Source organism: Misgurnus anguillicaudatus, chromosome 17, assembly GCF_027580225.2.
Source record: "Misgurnus anguillicaudatus chromosome 17, ASM2758022v2, whole genome shotgun sequence".
Classification (NCBI taxonomy): Eukaryota; Metazoa; Chordata; class Actinopteri; order Cypriniformes; family Cobitidae; genus Misgurnus; species Misgurnus anguillicaudatus.
Window position 1 is genome coordinate 30,692,088 of NC_073353.2, and position 15,533 is coordinate 30,707,620.

The following is a 15,533-nucleotide window of genomic DNA, read 5'->3' on the forward strand; positions in this document are numbered from 1 at the left end:
GAAAATTCTCTCAACTTGAACTCTTATGTTGTAACAAACCTGCATACATTTCCTTGTTCTGATGAACACAAAACCGTTCAGAAGCCCCATTGACTTTCATAGTCTTTATTACTGCTAGGGAAGTCAATGAATTATCCATTTAATAACTTAAAGGGGACATATCATGAAAATCTTCGAAAAAAGTGCAATAATGAAAGTGCTATAATTGGGCCCCAGTGCTTCTATCAACCTAGAAAATGTGAAAAAGATCAACCCAGTAACTTAGTTTTGGTAAACCATTCTCTACAAGCATGGGAAAAAAAATAGGTCATTGAAATTTGGCTCCCCTTGATGTCAGAAGGGGATAATACCACCCCTTAATCTGCACTATCCAACCAAGGCACTACAATTTAGTGCAGAGATCAGCTCATTTGCATTTTAAAGGACACACCCAAAAATGGCACGTTTGCTCACACCTACAAAGTGTCAATTTCAACATGCTATGATAAACGATCTATATGGTATTTTGAGCTAGAACTTCGCATATGTACTCTGGAGACACCAAAGATTTTTTTAACATCTTAAAAAAGTCTTATCAAATGTCCCCTTTAACCTAGTATGATATCCAATACATAATTGCGTTTAACTTCAGGTACATTAACACTACTTAACCTGTTTTGGATATAAAACCGGCAAAAAATACATTTAATTGACATTTTCTGATATCTGACAACTTCACTTTAAACAGGTTTAGAATTGTTAAGGGGTGCTCCGATAAATGCCGATATACACTAATAATGCGTGGCCGATAACTATTCTGAATCGCACAGCCAATATTATTCACAGCTATTTCATGTACTACGGCTTTTGATCAGTAAGTCCTTATCGATCTGAAATCACTGTTAGTTTGAGTCGTTTATAACATGCATTTGAAAAAGCAACATTTGTCAAACATAATCATTATACATATTCTTTATTATCATGAAAATACCTGAAAAGGTTTAAAGAACTTTGGAATATAAATATATCCTTAAGCCATTTCCTGGAGCTGCGTGTCATAGCTGCGTGTGTATGGTTCTTCGTCTGAGTTTCTGCACGAGAGCGCCCTCTGGCTTTTGGATGTTCATAATTCATTGAGAAGCATAGCAAGCATCATTGGCCAATCGATCGGAGCACCCTAGTTAAATTAGTCAAACTTGGTCAGTAGGAAGTCCTTATCAATCTAAAATCATTATGAGTCGGAGTAATTTAAAAAGTGCATTTAAAAAAGCAAAACTCGATAAACAAAATCATTCAAAATATTATTTATTATCATGAAAATACCTGAAACAATTTTAAGAACAGCGATATAAATATTCCTGTAGACATTTCCTGGAATAGCGTTTGCAATGCTACGTCTTCTGTGGCACAAAGGGTGTTTCTGCACGAGAGCGCCCCCTGGCTTTTGGATGTTCCGGGATTTCACGCTAGCATTCAATTTATGTACAGTGTATGTAAACAAAGCCCAGCTGAAGTATTACACAGAAAGGTTCAATATTAAATTTATTGGTATATATTTAATATGCTTTAGGTCTTATAACAAAATATATCTGTCTGTCTGTTTGTCTGTCTATCTACCTAATCTACACTCTTAAAACGGATGTGTTAAAAACAACACATTTTATTTTTGGTTAAACATAGACTAAATGCGTTGTCCCAAACTAGACACATCTTTGTGTTACTTTAACACAACTTGCGTTGTCACTTATATTTATTTTAGCACAAAATCAGTTCAAAATGACACATAATGGTGCAGTTTTTGACCAGGGTATATATTAGTCCCAATGTGTTAAAATGACGCAGAGTGTTAAATGGCATAGCACAAAAAAAGTGTAAAAAATCAACATATCCTTTTTTAGATTGTACCTACCTACCTATCTTCTGTCCGTCTTAACATTCATTCAATATTAAGCAAGAATGCACATGTGTTTTGTGTACAGGGCAATTTGAAAATACCCTGCAGCTATTATTAATCTGGAAGTAGAAAAATGCAAAATGGAAATTGTCATAAAAATGAAATAGTATCTGCTTGCGTCTAGATCTTAGATCTTAATATAGCCTTGGTCTAATTGTGTCGGCCTCTCTTTTCTTTTCTTCTCTTACAGCTTATGAATATTAAAGGTAATTGAGGGTTCAAACAAGTACTATCCGCTTCATGAAATATCATTTCCTCATATTTATAGGACTGAGGATGTTCCTCTGTTCATAATTGTGCTCTCAAAATATCAACCGTTATGACTTATAAATAAATGCAGCTACACAGATTAAACAGGCAGCGCAGTGGCTCAGTGGGTAGCACTGTTACCTCACAGCAGGAAGCCCCGGCCGGGTCAGGTGGCCTCGATTAACTTGGGTGGATTAACTTGTGTATGGATTTACCAGTACTCACCATGAATGTCCATAGATGCTGGAATCATATTAATAATAAATAAACAAACAAACACAGGTTAGAGACGTCACACTGCATTTAAAACATAGTGATTTCTTATACTTTTTCATAGCTGTTTTACTTTACATTTTTTTAAGATGCAGACCGAGTCAGATAGAGTGCTAATAAAAACTTCAACTCAAAATGCAATATAATTATTTATTTAAACTACAATAAAAAAAGGATTCAGACAACAGATCAGCAACAAAAGGTCAGCAACAAAAATACAGCAAGCATACTCTTTTTAATTTCTCCTCACTATTTAGTTATGTTTATAAAAAGTACTTTTCAAGGCTTAATATGTGACACAAAAACATTATTGTCTTTTCTTTTTATGGTGAAGTGTTTGCTTTCATCAGATGTGGCCCTAAATGGTAGTGATCTCACGCTGTGTTGTTGAGAGATTTATCTGTAATTATCCACGGCACAAGCAGGCATTGGTGCTCGCCTCATGATTCATCTGTGTAACTGGGGGATGCTGTTTTATCGACTGATTTTATCTGCTTTGTTTTTTTTTGTTTTTTTTTAAGAAAGCAGGAAGGAATCCACAAGTGCAGTGGGCTTTGAGGGCCCCAAATGCTCTTAGACCTGCTGGCATCACATAAAAATGTGCACGCCGTGTACAATCTCTGAAGATAAAAAGAGCGTGTGGCTTGACAAACCCAAGCACACACTTGACGTGGTTAGATAATGGTTTGCGTACTGAGGCAGACTACACGAGTGCTGCTTGTGGTGGTTGTTTTTTCTTTGTTTGTGTTTGGTAAGCATTTGGATAACTGAAGTTTAGGTTTTGGGTAAATGAAATGCAAGTGAGCTGCTTTGTTGTTGTCATGACATCCAGTATGCATATTTTTAATTGGCTGCACACAAGAATTACCATATAGTAGCTTTGCATTTTAAATGTACACTATCAGACAAATTGGTCCCAAGCTGTCACTGGGTCAGTACCTTTTAAAAAGGTCCTATATGTACTATTTGGGTACAGATATGTATACATTTGGTACCAATATGTACCTCTGAGGTACTATGAACTCTTCAGATTTTTATAACTGTGACAAACTCATCTTTGTATTTAAAGGGACACTCCTTTTTTTGAAAATATGAATAAATTCCAAAATGGTAAGAATCACATGTTTAACTCTAGGGGAGCTGGAAAATGAGCATATTTTCAAAAATGTGGAGTGTCCCTTTAAGCATTTCTTTATTCATTATTTGCCATGTAATGTTTACTCTGTAGTTTAATTCTTTCCCCGCCATTGCCGAGTTATCTCATGAATTAAGAGAAAACATTTGCATAAAAAACGTGTTACTGATTAATTTTTATGTTAATCTGCAATACCGCAATTATCCACTAGATGGATAATTTATGAAAAAACTAAAGCCAAAACGTTATTTACTAATTTAATCTATGTGTATGTTTTGATAATCGTTCTGAATCTGATCTTTAACAAAATTCTTTCACAAAAATGCAATTATTTTAGCTTTTTGCCAAAAAATTTATTTTTAAAGAAAAAATTAGGGATGCACGGATAGGATTTTTTTTGGGCCGATACGATACCGATTGAAACAGACTACTTCTGGCCGATGCCGATACCGATTGCTACTTCAAAAAAAGTTGGACTTCTTTCCCCCCACTAAAGTGCAGTCTGTTTCTTTTATTGTTCAAGACATTTGAGCTAGCTCAACAAAGGTTTTCTGTCGGTGCTTAAGTATAGTGCACAACAGAACATTAAATAATTTTAATTGAACAACAGACATGCAATTCATTGCCTTTATGTGGTTAATTACAGTAATAAACAATCGGTATCGGCCTTCTCGTGCTATTGCCGATATTCCGATGGTTTCAAATTCACAAAAAATCGGCCGATAAATATCGGCGGCCGATACATCGGTGCATCACTAGAAAAAATACATATTTAAGAGTTTATAAGCAGAGAAAAAAATATAGATAGGATAAAACGGGGTTTTCCCCCGTTTTGTTTGTTTGTTTATTGTTTGTTTGAAAAAAAAATGGTCTATTCTTTCATTTGATATATTTGTATGTTTATATATTTTTAAAAGAAAAGTTTATTGGAAGGCATTTTGTGAAAATGCTGGTGGGCAGCTTTTCAAAAAATGGCTGGCGGGGAATGAGTTAATTTATTGATTTAGTGACACATCATTTATTTAATATATTAATTCTTTGTAGCACAACCCCCATCCTCTCGTAGTGAGTTGTGGGTAATATCACCCATTTGAATGTCCACCTTCGAACTTTTGCCTTAAAGCAGTAGAGCATCCGGGAACTTGGATATGGATATTCATTTTAACATATGATTTGGGACATACTAATTGTAATTGGAAATATATTTAGGATAGGTATGCAGATTGGGACGCAGAGTCTGTTCTCCCCATTGTTCTCCGTCCTCGTATTTGTTTAATGTGTGTGTACCCTACCAATCTGTCTGTTTTTGTTATTATACTAATAAAGTTTATTTCATATTGAATTTACCTTATCTCCTTTCACAAACATACTGTTACACTGAAATATTTGTACTATTTTAATAATGCTTTGACATACCAAGATGAAGAAATACTCCTAGCACTATATACACTTTACCATTGGATTTTCTCCAAAAATCAGATAACGTTAATTAAAAAGTAAGCAGATTTCTTCTGAACATCTTGGCAGTCGGTATTTAATGCAGTGCTTAGAGACGTTTTAACCTAATGCATTTTTATTTACTGTAGATGCAGAATGGCTTTTAAATACCATTCATGGTACCTGCTGGTGGAAGCTTGTTATGATCCTGTTCTGTGTTTCCCCTGTGTTGACTCTTATTTTGAAGTCCTGTCCATGTCTACCATATCTGTAGTCCTTTGTAGTTCTTTTGTTCATTGATCTTTGTGTTGATTGTTTCCCAGGTGTGTCTTGTTATCTTGTTACCCATGTGTATATAATCCCAGTGTCTCAGTTGTCTGGTGTCGGTCGTTAAATATGTTTGCTTTGTTCCTGGTCTTGTATCCTTGTCCTTAGTTTGGATTATGTTTGCCTGTTGTTTTACTTTGAGTTAAATAAACACTGCACTTGGATCCTCAATCTCTGCCTGCTCACTACCATCATCACAGAACGACCGACCACATTATGGATCCAGCAGAGATTCTAATCCGGTTGCATCAGGAGGACTCAGAAATCGAAGACTTTGTGGACATTTTTTTGAACCTGAGCAACCAGGTAGATTTTGATGAGTTGGCGTTAAAGGACATTTTTCGGTTCGGACTAAAGGAAGAGTTAAGGTATCTCATGCCTCGTGGCCGAGAAGTGGGGTCCTTTGCCGAATTTGTCAATTTGGCTTTATTGTTAAGTGGGTCCTCTCTCAACGTGAGCAGGGTAGAGGAGGACTTCACTCACAAATATTTGTTGGTAGGGAGTAGTGGAAACCCGGCTACGTGGGTTGAAGAGCCAGATCAGCCATGGACGCCTGACTCTGCCACGTTAACGCCCTTTAATCCTGTCTGTAACATGCCCGCACCTGAAGATGTTCATGAGATGGTTCCTTTCCCGGTGTATCCAGTTATGGCCTGGACCAACCAATTTATGTCAAGTTTGGCAGACACCCCGTTGATGTCGGTTCGGGCTGCCAACTTTCCGGGTCCACTTGTATCGCCAGAGTCTAGTGATTCGCCAGGGTCAAGGGAATCGCGCGGGTCAAGTGACTCGCCAGTGTCAAGTGAATCGCCAGGGTCAAGTGAATCGCCTGGGTCAAGTGAATCGCCAGGGTCAAGTGAATCGCCAGGGTCAAGTGAATCGCCAGGGTCAAGTGAATCGCCAGAGTCAAGTGAATCGCCAGAGTCAAGTGAATCGCCAGAGTCAAGTGAATCGCCAGAGTCAAGTGAATCGCCAGAGTCAAGTGAATCGCCAGAGTCAAGTGAATCGCCAGAGTCAAGTGAATCGCCAGAGTCAAGTGAATCGCCAGAGTCAAGTGAATCGCCAGAGTCAAGTGAATCGCCAGAGTCAAGTGAATCGCCAGAGTCAAGTGAATCGCCAGAGTCAAGTGAATCGCCAGAGTCAAGTGAATCGCCAGAGTCAAGTGAATCGCCAGAGTCAAGTGAATCGCCAGAGTCAAGTGAATCGCCAGAGTCAAGTGAATCGCCAGAGTCAAGTGAATCGCCAGAGTCAAGTGAATCGCCAGAGTCAAGTGAATCGCCAGAGTCAAGTGAATCGCCAGAGTCAAGTGAATCGCCAGAGTCAAGTGAATCGCCAGAGTCAAGTGAATCGCCAGAGTCAAGTGAATCGCCAGAGTCAAGTGAATCGCCAGAGTCTTCTCTAGGTCTTGAACCTCCAGTACCACCATGGGCTTTAGCTTCTTACTGGTTTCTGATTTCACCTGCAGCTTCACACTGGTTCCCCGTTCTACCGGCAGCTCCTCCTTGGTCTTTGGTTACACTTAAGGCTTCGCTTTGGTCTCTGCTTCCACCTTCGGTCCCACCTTGGACATCTGCTCAATCGGCTCCACTCTGGCTTCCTGCCCTGCCGGCTCCGTCCTGGCTCCAGCCTCCGCCCGCGGCTCCGTCCTGGCTCCAGCCTCCGCCCGCGGCTCCGTCCTGGCTCCAGCCTCCGCCCGCGGCTCCGTCCTGGCTCCAGCCTCCGCCCGCGGCTCCGTCCTGGCTCCAGCCTCCGCCCGCGGCTCCGTCCTGGCTCCAGCCTCCGCCCGCGGCTCCGTCCTGGCTCCAGCCTCCGCCCGCGGCTCCGTCCTGGCTCCAGCCTCCGCCCGCGGCTCCGCCCTGGCTCCAGCCTCCGCCCGCGGCTCCGCCCTGGCTCCAGCCTCCGCCCGCGGCTCCGCCCTGGCTCCAGCCTCCGCCCGCGGCTCCGCCCTGGCTCCAGCCTCCGCCCGCGGCTCCGCCCTGGTCCCCTGCTCTGCCTGCACCGCCTTGGCCTCCTGCTCTGCCTGCACCGCCTTGGCCTCCTGCTCTGCCTGCACCGCCTTGGCCTCCTGCTCTGCCTGCACCGCCTTGGCCTCCTGCCCTTTGGTCATTACAAACACCTGGCCCTCCGTCTCTCCCCCGGTTCCACCTCCGTTCATCCACCCACCTGGACAATTTTGTTGTTCCCATGGGAGCGTCTGGAAGCCGCTCGTAGGGGGAGGGCTCTGTTATGATCCTGTTCTGTGTTTCCCCTGTGTTGACTCTTATTTTGAAGTCCTGTCCATGTCTACCATATCTGTAGTCCTTTGTAGTTCTTTTGTTCATTGATCTTTGTGTTGATTGTTTCCCAGGTGTGTCTTGTTATCTTGTTACCCATGTGTATATAATCCCAGTGTCTCAGTTGTCTGGTGTCGGTCGTTAAATATGTTTGCTTTGTTCCTGGTCTTGTATCCTTGTCCTTAGTTTGGATTATGTTTGCCTGTTGTTTTACTTTGAGTTAAATAAACACTGCACTTGGATCCTCAATCTCTGCCTGCTCACTACCATCATCACAAAGCTTTATTTAATAGATTTTGTTATGTGGAAATAACTAAACAGCAGCTAGATCAAAAAACTGTCTTGCTGCTAAGTATGTCATGATAGACGAGACACAGATATCATTTCTCTCTGCATTCTTGCTAAACCAACTGTATCTTTCTAAAAGAATATATAAAACAGGAAAAATGCTAGTTTTAGTAATCATATCTGACCCAATTTTTTGTGATTTACTGTTTTCTACATGAAATCATCCTACATAATGTAAAGAACATTTTGTAAAATATAAGCATGATATTTTCAATATTGACTGAGAAATGTCATGTCAAAGATTGAAATTAATGTGAAATCAATGTTGAAAATTAAACTTTGATGCTCCTAATCTCATAATAAGATTATGAGATTTTAACGTGGATTTTACAGACGAGGGGGGGGTTATGTATCTTCTATTATAATATAGTATATCAAAAAAATTATAGTATATCAAAAACTATTAGCTATAAATGTATTTAATCATGCAAGCATGAGAAACCAAAAGTTGCAAATTCAAAGCATTAAAATGTAATTTAAAATATTTTAATCATATTTTATAGGGTATTCATTCATTGCTTTGTTCCATGTGACTGAAACGCTGGCAGCCTGTAAGAGCGGATCTGTGCTAGCATCTGTTGAGGAAATTTTACCATCCCTTGCCATCCCTATCCATCCAACCATCAGTATTGCTGAGTCGGCAAACACAGAGGAATCAAACCAGCTGGCCACGGGGTCTAATGTGTCCCAAAGTGGAGCCATTGTTTGACGGCGAATTCTGTAAACGCTTGCACGTTTCCTTGGCTCGCTTGTGTCTCATTGATTATTTGCAGTGCTGTCAAATCTTGCAATTTGCTCCCTAGAATTTAAGGCCAACTGGCTACTGTTTTTACGTTTTACGGTACGTACACTGTGGCCTTATGTTGCTATCGTATGAATAATACTGCAGACAACAGGAGTAAAATGTGCAGAGAATGGAAATATGGAATGAGGCACGTGAGGATGAATCACACTGGCTTTGATGTCATCAACGGCAAATCCGCCCCTGTCACTTTACTCGCCTCAGTGAGCATCACCTTATGTAATCCTGGTCACATGACTGTCCCAGGCACGAGGGTTCATGATCGTAGGTCATAACAATAATCATTGTGATTTAAAATGCTGCAAAGCTTATTTTTGGCTGAATTTGAGCTGTAAAGAAAAGTCAATAACATATTAAGTGTTCCTATAGCTCAGCTGGAATTGCGCTAGCAGGGAAAAGGTTGATTCCCAGGGACTGATTCTTACTGATAAAAGTGTTTATTCTCATTTAGGGTGTAACATTAAAACAACAACACTGTATGTAGTTAGACAGCAACCAGTGTATAAACATAACAGAGCAAAAAGATTAGATTTTATCAAAATTGCACCAAAGTTTGCAAAATTATTTCATTACCCCCTACTCATAATAACAGGAGTGCTCAGTCTTGTTATATCCAATATCTTTATCACACAGGATGTCCTGAGCTTGAATTAAAAATGTTCAAGATTTGTTTACATTCCCTGCTGAAAAAAACAGCATCAAACCAGCATGGACCAGCATGGGTTATGCTGGTTTGATGCTGGTTTAACTGGTGGTCACCAGCATACCAGCACCAAAACACAACATATGCTGGTCTTGCTGGCCTTGCTGGTTTTTCCAGCAGGGTTGTGAACAAAGCAGGTATATTACATCTTTTAGGTTTATCAGTCCCTGCATCAGTCTAAAAATGCTGGGTTGCTTTAACCTACAGTATAGTTGGGTCAAATATGCCTAAACGTTCGGTTAAATAAACAAAGGAAATGTCCGTATTGTCCTAACCATTGGTTAAAACAACCCAGCATAGGTTAAAGGAATAGTCTACTCATTTTCAATATTAAAATATGTTATTACCTTAACTAAGAGTTGTTGGTACCAATCAGAGATAAAGTTAGAAGTGACCAAACACATCAACGTTTTTCCTATTTAAGACGATTAGTTATACGAGCAAGTTTGGTGGTACAAAATAAAACGTAGCGCCCCTCCAAGCGGACTCAAAAGAGGAACTACATTCTACGGCGCAACAGCACCTTTGGGAGTACTTCAACTCGCCTGAAAAGTCCGCTCCCCTTCTCCCTCTCATAATGAGAGAGGGAGGGTGTTACTGCGCCGAGTCGCAGTACTCCCAAAAGTGCTATTACGCCATAAAATATAGTTCCTCTTTTAAATCCGCTTAGAAAAGCGCTACGTATTATTTTGTACCACCAAACTTGCTCGTATAACTACTCGTCTTAAATAGGAAAAACGTTGATGTGTTTGGTCACTTCTAACTTTATCTCTGATTGGTACCATTGAATGAATGGGGCCAAGCCAAATGCCATCGAAGCGCCGCAGCGCGCTCCAGCGCCCACGTGCACGCACACAGATGATAGAGAGATGTATCAACAATTCTTAGTTAAGGTAATAATATATTTTAATATTGAAAATGAGTAGACTATTCCTTTAAGTTGAGCCTAAAAGGGCTCTTCATCTCTCTCCACTGGGAGACAATTGGGTTTGTCCATATTTTACCTGACCAATCCAGGAATCAAATGCACGACTTTGCTAGCACCACATACCAGCTGAGCAACAGGAACATTCAAGAAATTTGTAGTAACATAATTGAGTAACCACTAACCAGCAGAAATGATGATATCATACACATGCACAATGATGGTAGGAAATATCAGGAATAGGTTTAGCTCAGCTTTCTTCTCTAGATTATGTGTCTGTGCCAGAACCCTGTCTGACTATAGTTTGCATCTCTTTTAATTTTAATGACATGAGACACAGAACGAGAGAGAGAGTGTGTGTGAGAGAGAGAGAGGTATTGTCATAACCAGTCAAACTGAATCAGGGGACAGGGTTTATTTTTCATGACAGCTCTTTGACAATTGATGAAGTTTGTTGTAATATGGTGTGCCATATTGAGCAATATCAAGGTCATATCAGACTTTAGAACCCATACTGGTCTACCACCGGACATGAAAAAATACTTTCTGTGATTAACAACAACAGATGACTGTAATAGAGCTTAACTTTTATTAAACGCAAATCATTTATTTGATAGCAAATACACTGTTTGCTGGTGTTGGAGTGAGAGAAGGCATACAATCAGCTGTTGGATAAATTTGTTACAGTGGGAAAAGAAATGTTTGTAAAGATAATTAGTTTATGGGACTGAACTACAGGGTTAATGAATCTTCAGGCTTTGAGGAAAATATTTAGATTAGAATATCAAAACACATGGTTGTTTTTGGCCGGAAATAGGAAGAGAAGTTGCCCATCAGTGTAAACTCCTCCCTTCTGTCGTCTGATTGGTCTGATTGCTCTTTCGCTAGGACTTCTGGGTTGGTAAAGTGCGCGAAGCCTACTGCAGTGCGGGCTTCGCCGAAAACCACATCAAGGGTTCAAAGGGGGCGCTGATGAGCACACTTCGGAGTGTATAAATGACAGATGGGAGCACGCGCAGTTTAAGGCCATGAGACCGAAAGTCCACATGAAGTGCGACATTTGGGACAGGGCCATTCTAAGCATCCTTTGAATTGGGACGGCCTTACTAGTCTCAAGTCACGCTGCTGTGATGCAATCGGTCTTAAAATACGTCCTTAGAAGGTCGCAGCCTTTGAATTGGGACACAGCTATAGTGTCTCTTTGTGTTAGATCTTTTTAGTGGACTTTTATTTTGTATTTCTTTAAGTGCTGCATGTGATCATTTTTATAAAGCATCTAAGAAAATATCCCCATTTGTGTAATCAACCATTTTATAGGTTTGACTTTTGATAATTATTGTACAGATTTACATTTTTATAATCAAGAAGGTTTATTTTATAGAAAAATATATGCAGATGTAATGTGTAATTAAATGTCCATTTATCTTACCCATCCTATCATTTAGCATTATGGCTAATAAAGCCACCCATGCTTATCTTAGTTAATGTACCGTTTTACTATTGGTGCTGCTTTTATTTGAATGTTTTTATGATCTATCAGGCCTTGCGTTATTTTGCTCAGTTCTTGAATATTAATAATGTCGGGTTAAGATAAATTGTACACTGTCAGAAAAAAGGTACAAAACTGTACCTTTTTTGTCGCTGGGGTGGTACCCCAAGGTACCGTTTGTACCTTTACAGGTATATAAACATAATACAATGTTGTACCTTTTGAGGTACATCACTGTTCCTTAAGGATCTATTGTGTACCTTTAAAGGTACAGTTAACTGGTTTGTACCCCTAAAATTTAACTGGTACAAAATTGTTCCTTAAGGTCACAATTGGTCTCTAGGGTATAATATTGTTCCTCATAAGGTACAACATTTCAATGTGTTTTATACCCTTAAAGGTACAAAAAGGTACCTTTTAGGGTACCACCCCAGCGACAGAAAAAGGAACAACTTTGTACCTTTATTTCTGACAGTGTATGATGTTTAGGATTGCATATTTAGGTTCAGTTCAGAACTTAAGGATGATTTTGTCATTTTTTTTGGAGTCTGAATAGATTTATAAAAGAATTGTAGGTATGTTTAACCCTAAAACTCGCTCAAAACGTTTCTATATGTGACCCTGCTCGTGAAAACCCAGCTAAAGTCGTTTTTGTGGATTTACTGTTTTCATCATAAAATCATCCTACATAATACATTCTGTGAAAATACAACCTTGTTATCTTTGAGCAGGATCATGTCAAAGAGTGATATCAATGTTTAAATATAAAAATTTGATGCTCCTACATAGCCTACATTTCACAGACAGGGTAAAATATTTTTATTGTTAGCCTGTCATTGTTTTACTCATTATGGCGCAATCAAATTAGATCTAAAAGTCAATATGTTGTCATTAATTACTTGGTTAACGTCATACTTTGTATAATCAGACTGTCTGATGTTCTTGTTGATTTGTATTAGGGGGGGCTTAATGGAAAAGGAAATAAATGAACAGATATTTACGATTGTGTGTGCAGGGTTCGGCTGACTCTTACAACAGCAGACCGTCTGATTCAGATGTCTCACTGGATGAGGAGCAGGGCGGCCAACAGGAGAAAGAACAGCAGGCCACTGTCCAACTGGAAAGGGCGAAGGTCAGACTATACTAAGCAGGACCTAAACCTAGCTAACCAGTACTCTGACTGTATAATTCATTATTATCAAAAAGTTTAATTTGTGTGATAAAGTAATCATGCTTGTAAAATACACCTGTGATTATTTTTACGATTAATGTATCATCATCTTGTTGCTCCAAAAGTAAGTAAAACGTCATTATAATGTTAAAACTTGTTTAAACACATACCGTAGTAAAACACAGTGTTTTAAATCATCCTCAGGCCAAAGCAGTGGCCTTCGCTGTGAGAACAAACGTCAGCTATTGTGGTGCCCTGGATGAGGATGTTCCTGTCGCTGGTACTGCCATTTCATTTGATGCTAAAGACTTCCTTCATATCAAGGAGGTGAGGGTGATATAAAAAGTTATTTATTTAACAAAAGTCTAACATATATATCATTAGAATGCATAAATTGACCTTAAACACAATATTTTGTCTTGTGATATTTAAAAGAAATACAACAACGACTGGTGGATCGGACGGCTGGTGAAAGAAGGCTGTGATATCGGTTTCATCCCCAGTCCTATAAAGCTTGAAAACTTTCGCTGCCAGCAGGAGCAAAAAAGAGGGCGTTACCATGGGTAAGACAGCTGCATAGTTACATATTTACGAAATGTGTTAAAAGGCTTTAGATGCAAAGGATTTCTACCTTATGCCAAATTTTAAATTACATTAAAATATGTAGGATGTCCTTTATATTTAATGCATGATCGGGTGAGTAAATTTACTGTACGAGATGACGCATAAACCGTTTGAATAAGATGTGTTGTGTTCTTTATCACTGCTGTTTATTTATTCGGTAGTAATATCTGAATCTTTATCAAAGGAACTATTAGGATTTGAAGGGCAAAGATATTTAGAAATTATTTGGTGCTTTGTGTTTGTGTTCTTGAAGAATTTCTGTCCGTGAACAGCCAATATAAATGTAGTGTGAAAAAAATCACAAGCAAATTTAGTAGATTTCATTCTAAACACAGCCCTTCTTTGCTCCACCCACCCCAGAAAGTCTAGTGGTAACTCCTCCTCCAGTCTGGGTGAAATGGTGTCCGGCACCTTCAAACCCAACCCACCTTCTGCAGGTGAGCTTTAACAATACAGAGATATGTAGGGAATAAACAGAGTTAAATGATAAGAGGCTGTTTAATGGGTTGTTTGCATAGCTTTTCTGTTAAGTTGTATGCAGGCATTCATACCCACTTGATGTCTTGTTTATTTGTCTTGACACAAAACACAGAAAAAATACACAGAAATATTTCTGAAATCACTGAGGCTGTTTTGCCCAAAGACATTTCAAGATTACATGAGCTACCTTATATATTTGTACACAGCATCTATGAGTATATTCACAAAATACATGACTTTGTATAATTATATTATATTTGCGTTTATATTTTGCATTTTGATATATTTGTATTTGTGGTTGCCAGCATTTTAAAAACATTTATTTATCTTGTTTATTATCACAGGTAAACAGAAACAGAAAGTGGTAAGTTATTCTGTAATTGTCAGCTCTATGCCATAGCTCTACGATTGTTATAGACATAGGCAGAGTTTTGGGGGGGCAGGGGGGACACGGGCCAGCCCCACCAGACCAGAGCCAATTATGATTTTCTCTGAGCTATTAATGAAATAGAAATATAACAGAGTTCCCACGGGTCCTTGAAATAGTTTGTGAATCTGGGGGAAATAATTCAAGGCCCTTGGAAGTTTTTGAAAATATACATACATAGATACAGGTCATTGAAAGTGCTTGAATCTGTTTTATGTGAGAAGTTTTCTGGGAAAAATATCCATATTATTTCCTGTGTAGTGTAGGACAATATCATAAAATTTCTAGTTTTTTAAGCACACGTGCTAAACTGTTCGCTTTAAATGCTTATATCTTCTGTATGCGAATGTTGATTCATACCAAAATGCTTTTTTGCAAAGTTGTGTTTGACACATGAAAACGTCTCGGGTTACGTACAGTATGTAACTGTTGTTCCCTGAGAAGGGAATGAGACGCTGTGTCTCCCTTGCCATACTTCCTGCATCCCAGTAACGCCGTCTTTGGCAATATTTCAGACAGCGATATACGCCCCCATGTCTTTGTCGTTAAGCCTCTCCATTGGTTGAATTTGATATACACATTCAGACGCACTTACCCCTGGAAACGTCCCCAAAGTGTCACAGCAGTGATGCAGCGCGAGTTCCCTCGAAAGGGAACTGAAACAATGTATCTTTAAAGGTAACACGATGTAACCTTGCTCTCACTTGAAATGTGTCCCCACATTTAGTCCTTGAATTTGAGGGTATTGGACCTGGAAAGTCCTTGAAAGTTCATTTGAAGTTAACTAAGGTGTGGGAACCCTGTCTAAGAATTCAAATTTTATTTGTTTATTCCTAATATTTGAATAGATAGACTGAGTAACTTAAACTAAAATAGGTTTAATTCATTTATATCACATTTAAAAACCATGAAGCCGCACTCTCTAGCTAATCTCAAA

The 15,533-nt window shown here is 39.2% G+C and overlaps 2 protein-coding genes across 4 annotated transcripts in view; both read left to right on the top strand.

Moving 5' to 3' along the window:
- Positions 1-15,533, top strand: part of cacnb4a (calcium channel, voltage-dependent, beta 4a subunit) — a 33,370-nt gene that overhangs the window by 7,935 nt on the left and 9,902 nt on the right. For all 3 annotated transcript variants that reach the window (XM_073855301.1, XM_073855303.1, XM_073855302.1), the window contains 5 exons: positions 12,910-13,026; positions 13,270-13,392; positions 13,501-13,628; positions 14,050-14,126; positions 14,514-14,533. In XM_073855301.1, coding sequence (XP_073711402.1) covers positions 12,910-13,026; positions 13,270-13,392; positions 13,501-13,628; positions 14,050-14,126; positions 14,514-14,533 — 465 coding nt within the window. The remainder of the gene's footprint in view (positions 1-12,909; positions 13,027-13,269; positions 13,393-13,500; positions 13,629-14,049; positions 14,127-14,513; positions 14,534-15,533) is intronic.
- LOC141350214 (uncharacterized) lies at positions 5,571-9,420 on the top strand. Its single transcript, XM_073854820.1, has 2 exons — positions 5,571-7,177; positions 9,411-9,420. Exons 1-2 carry the CDS (start codon positions 5,571-5,573, stop codon positions 9,418-9,420), a joined length of 1,617 nt encoding a protein of 538 aa, XP_073710921.1.

What these genes read in the sequence shown, in the direction of transcription:
- LOC141350214 (XM_073854820.1), top strand. Translation starts at nt 5,571, where the DNA reads ATGGATCCAGCAGAGATTCTAATCCGGTTGCATCAGGAGGACTCAGAA.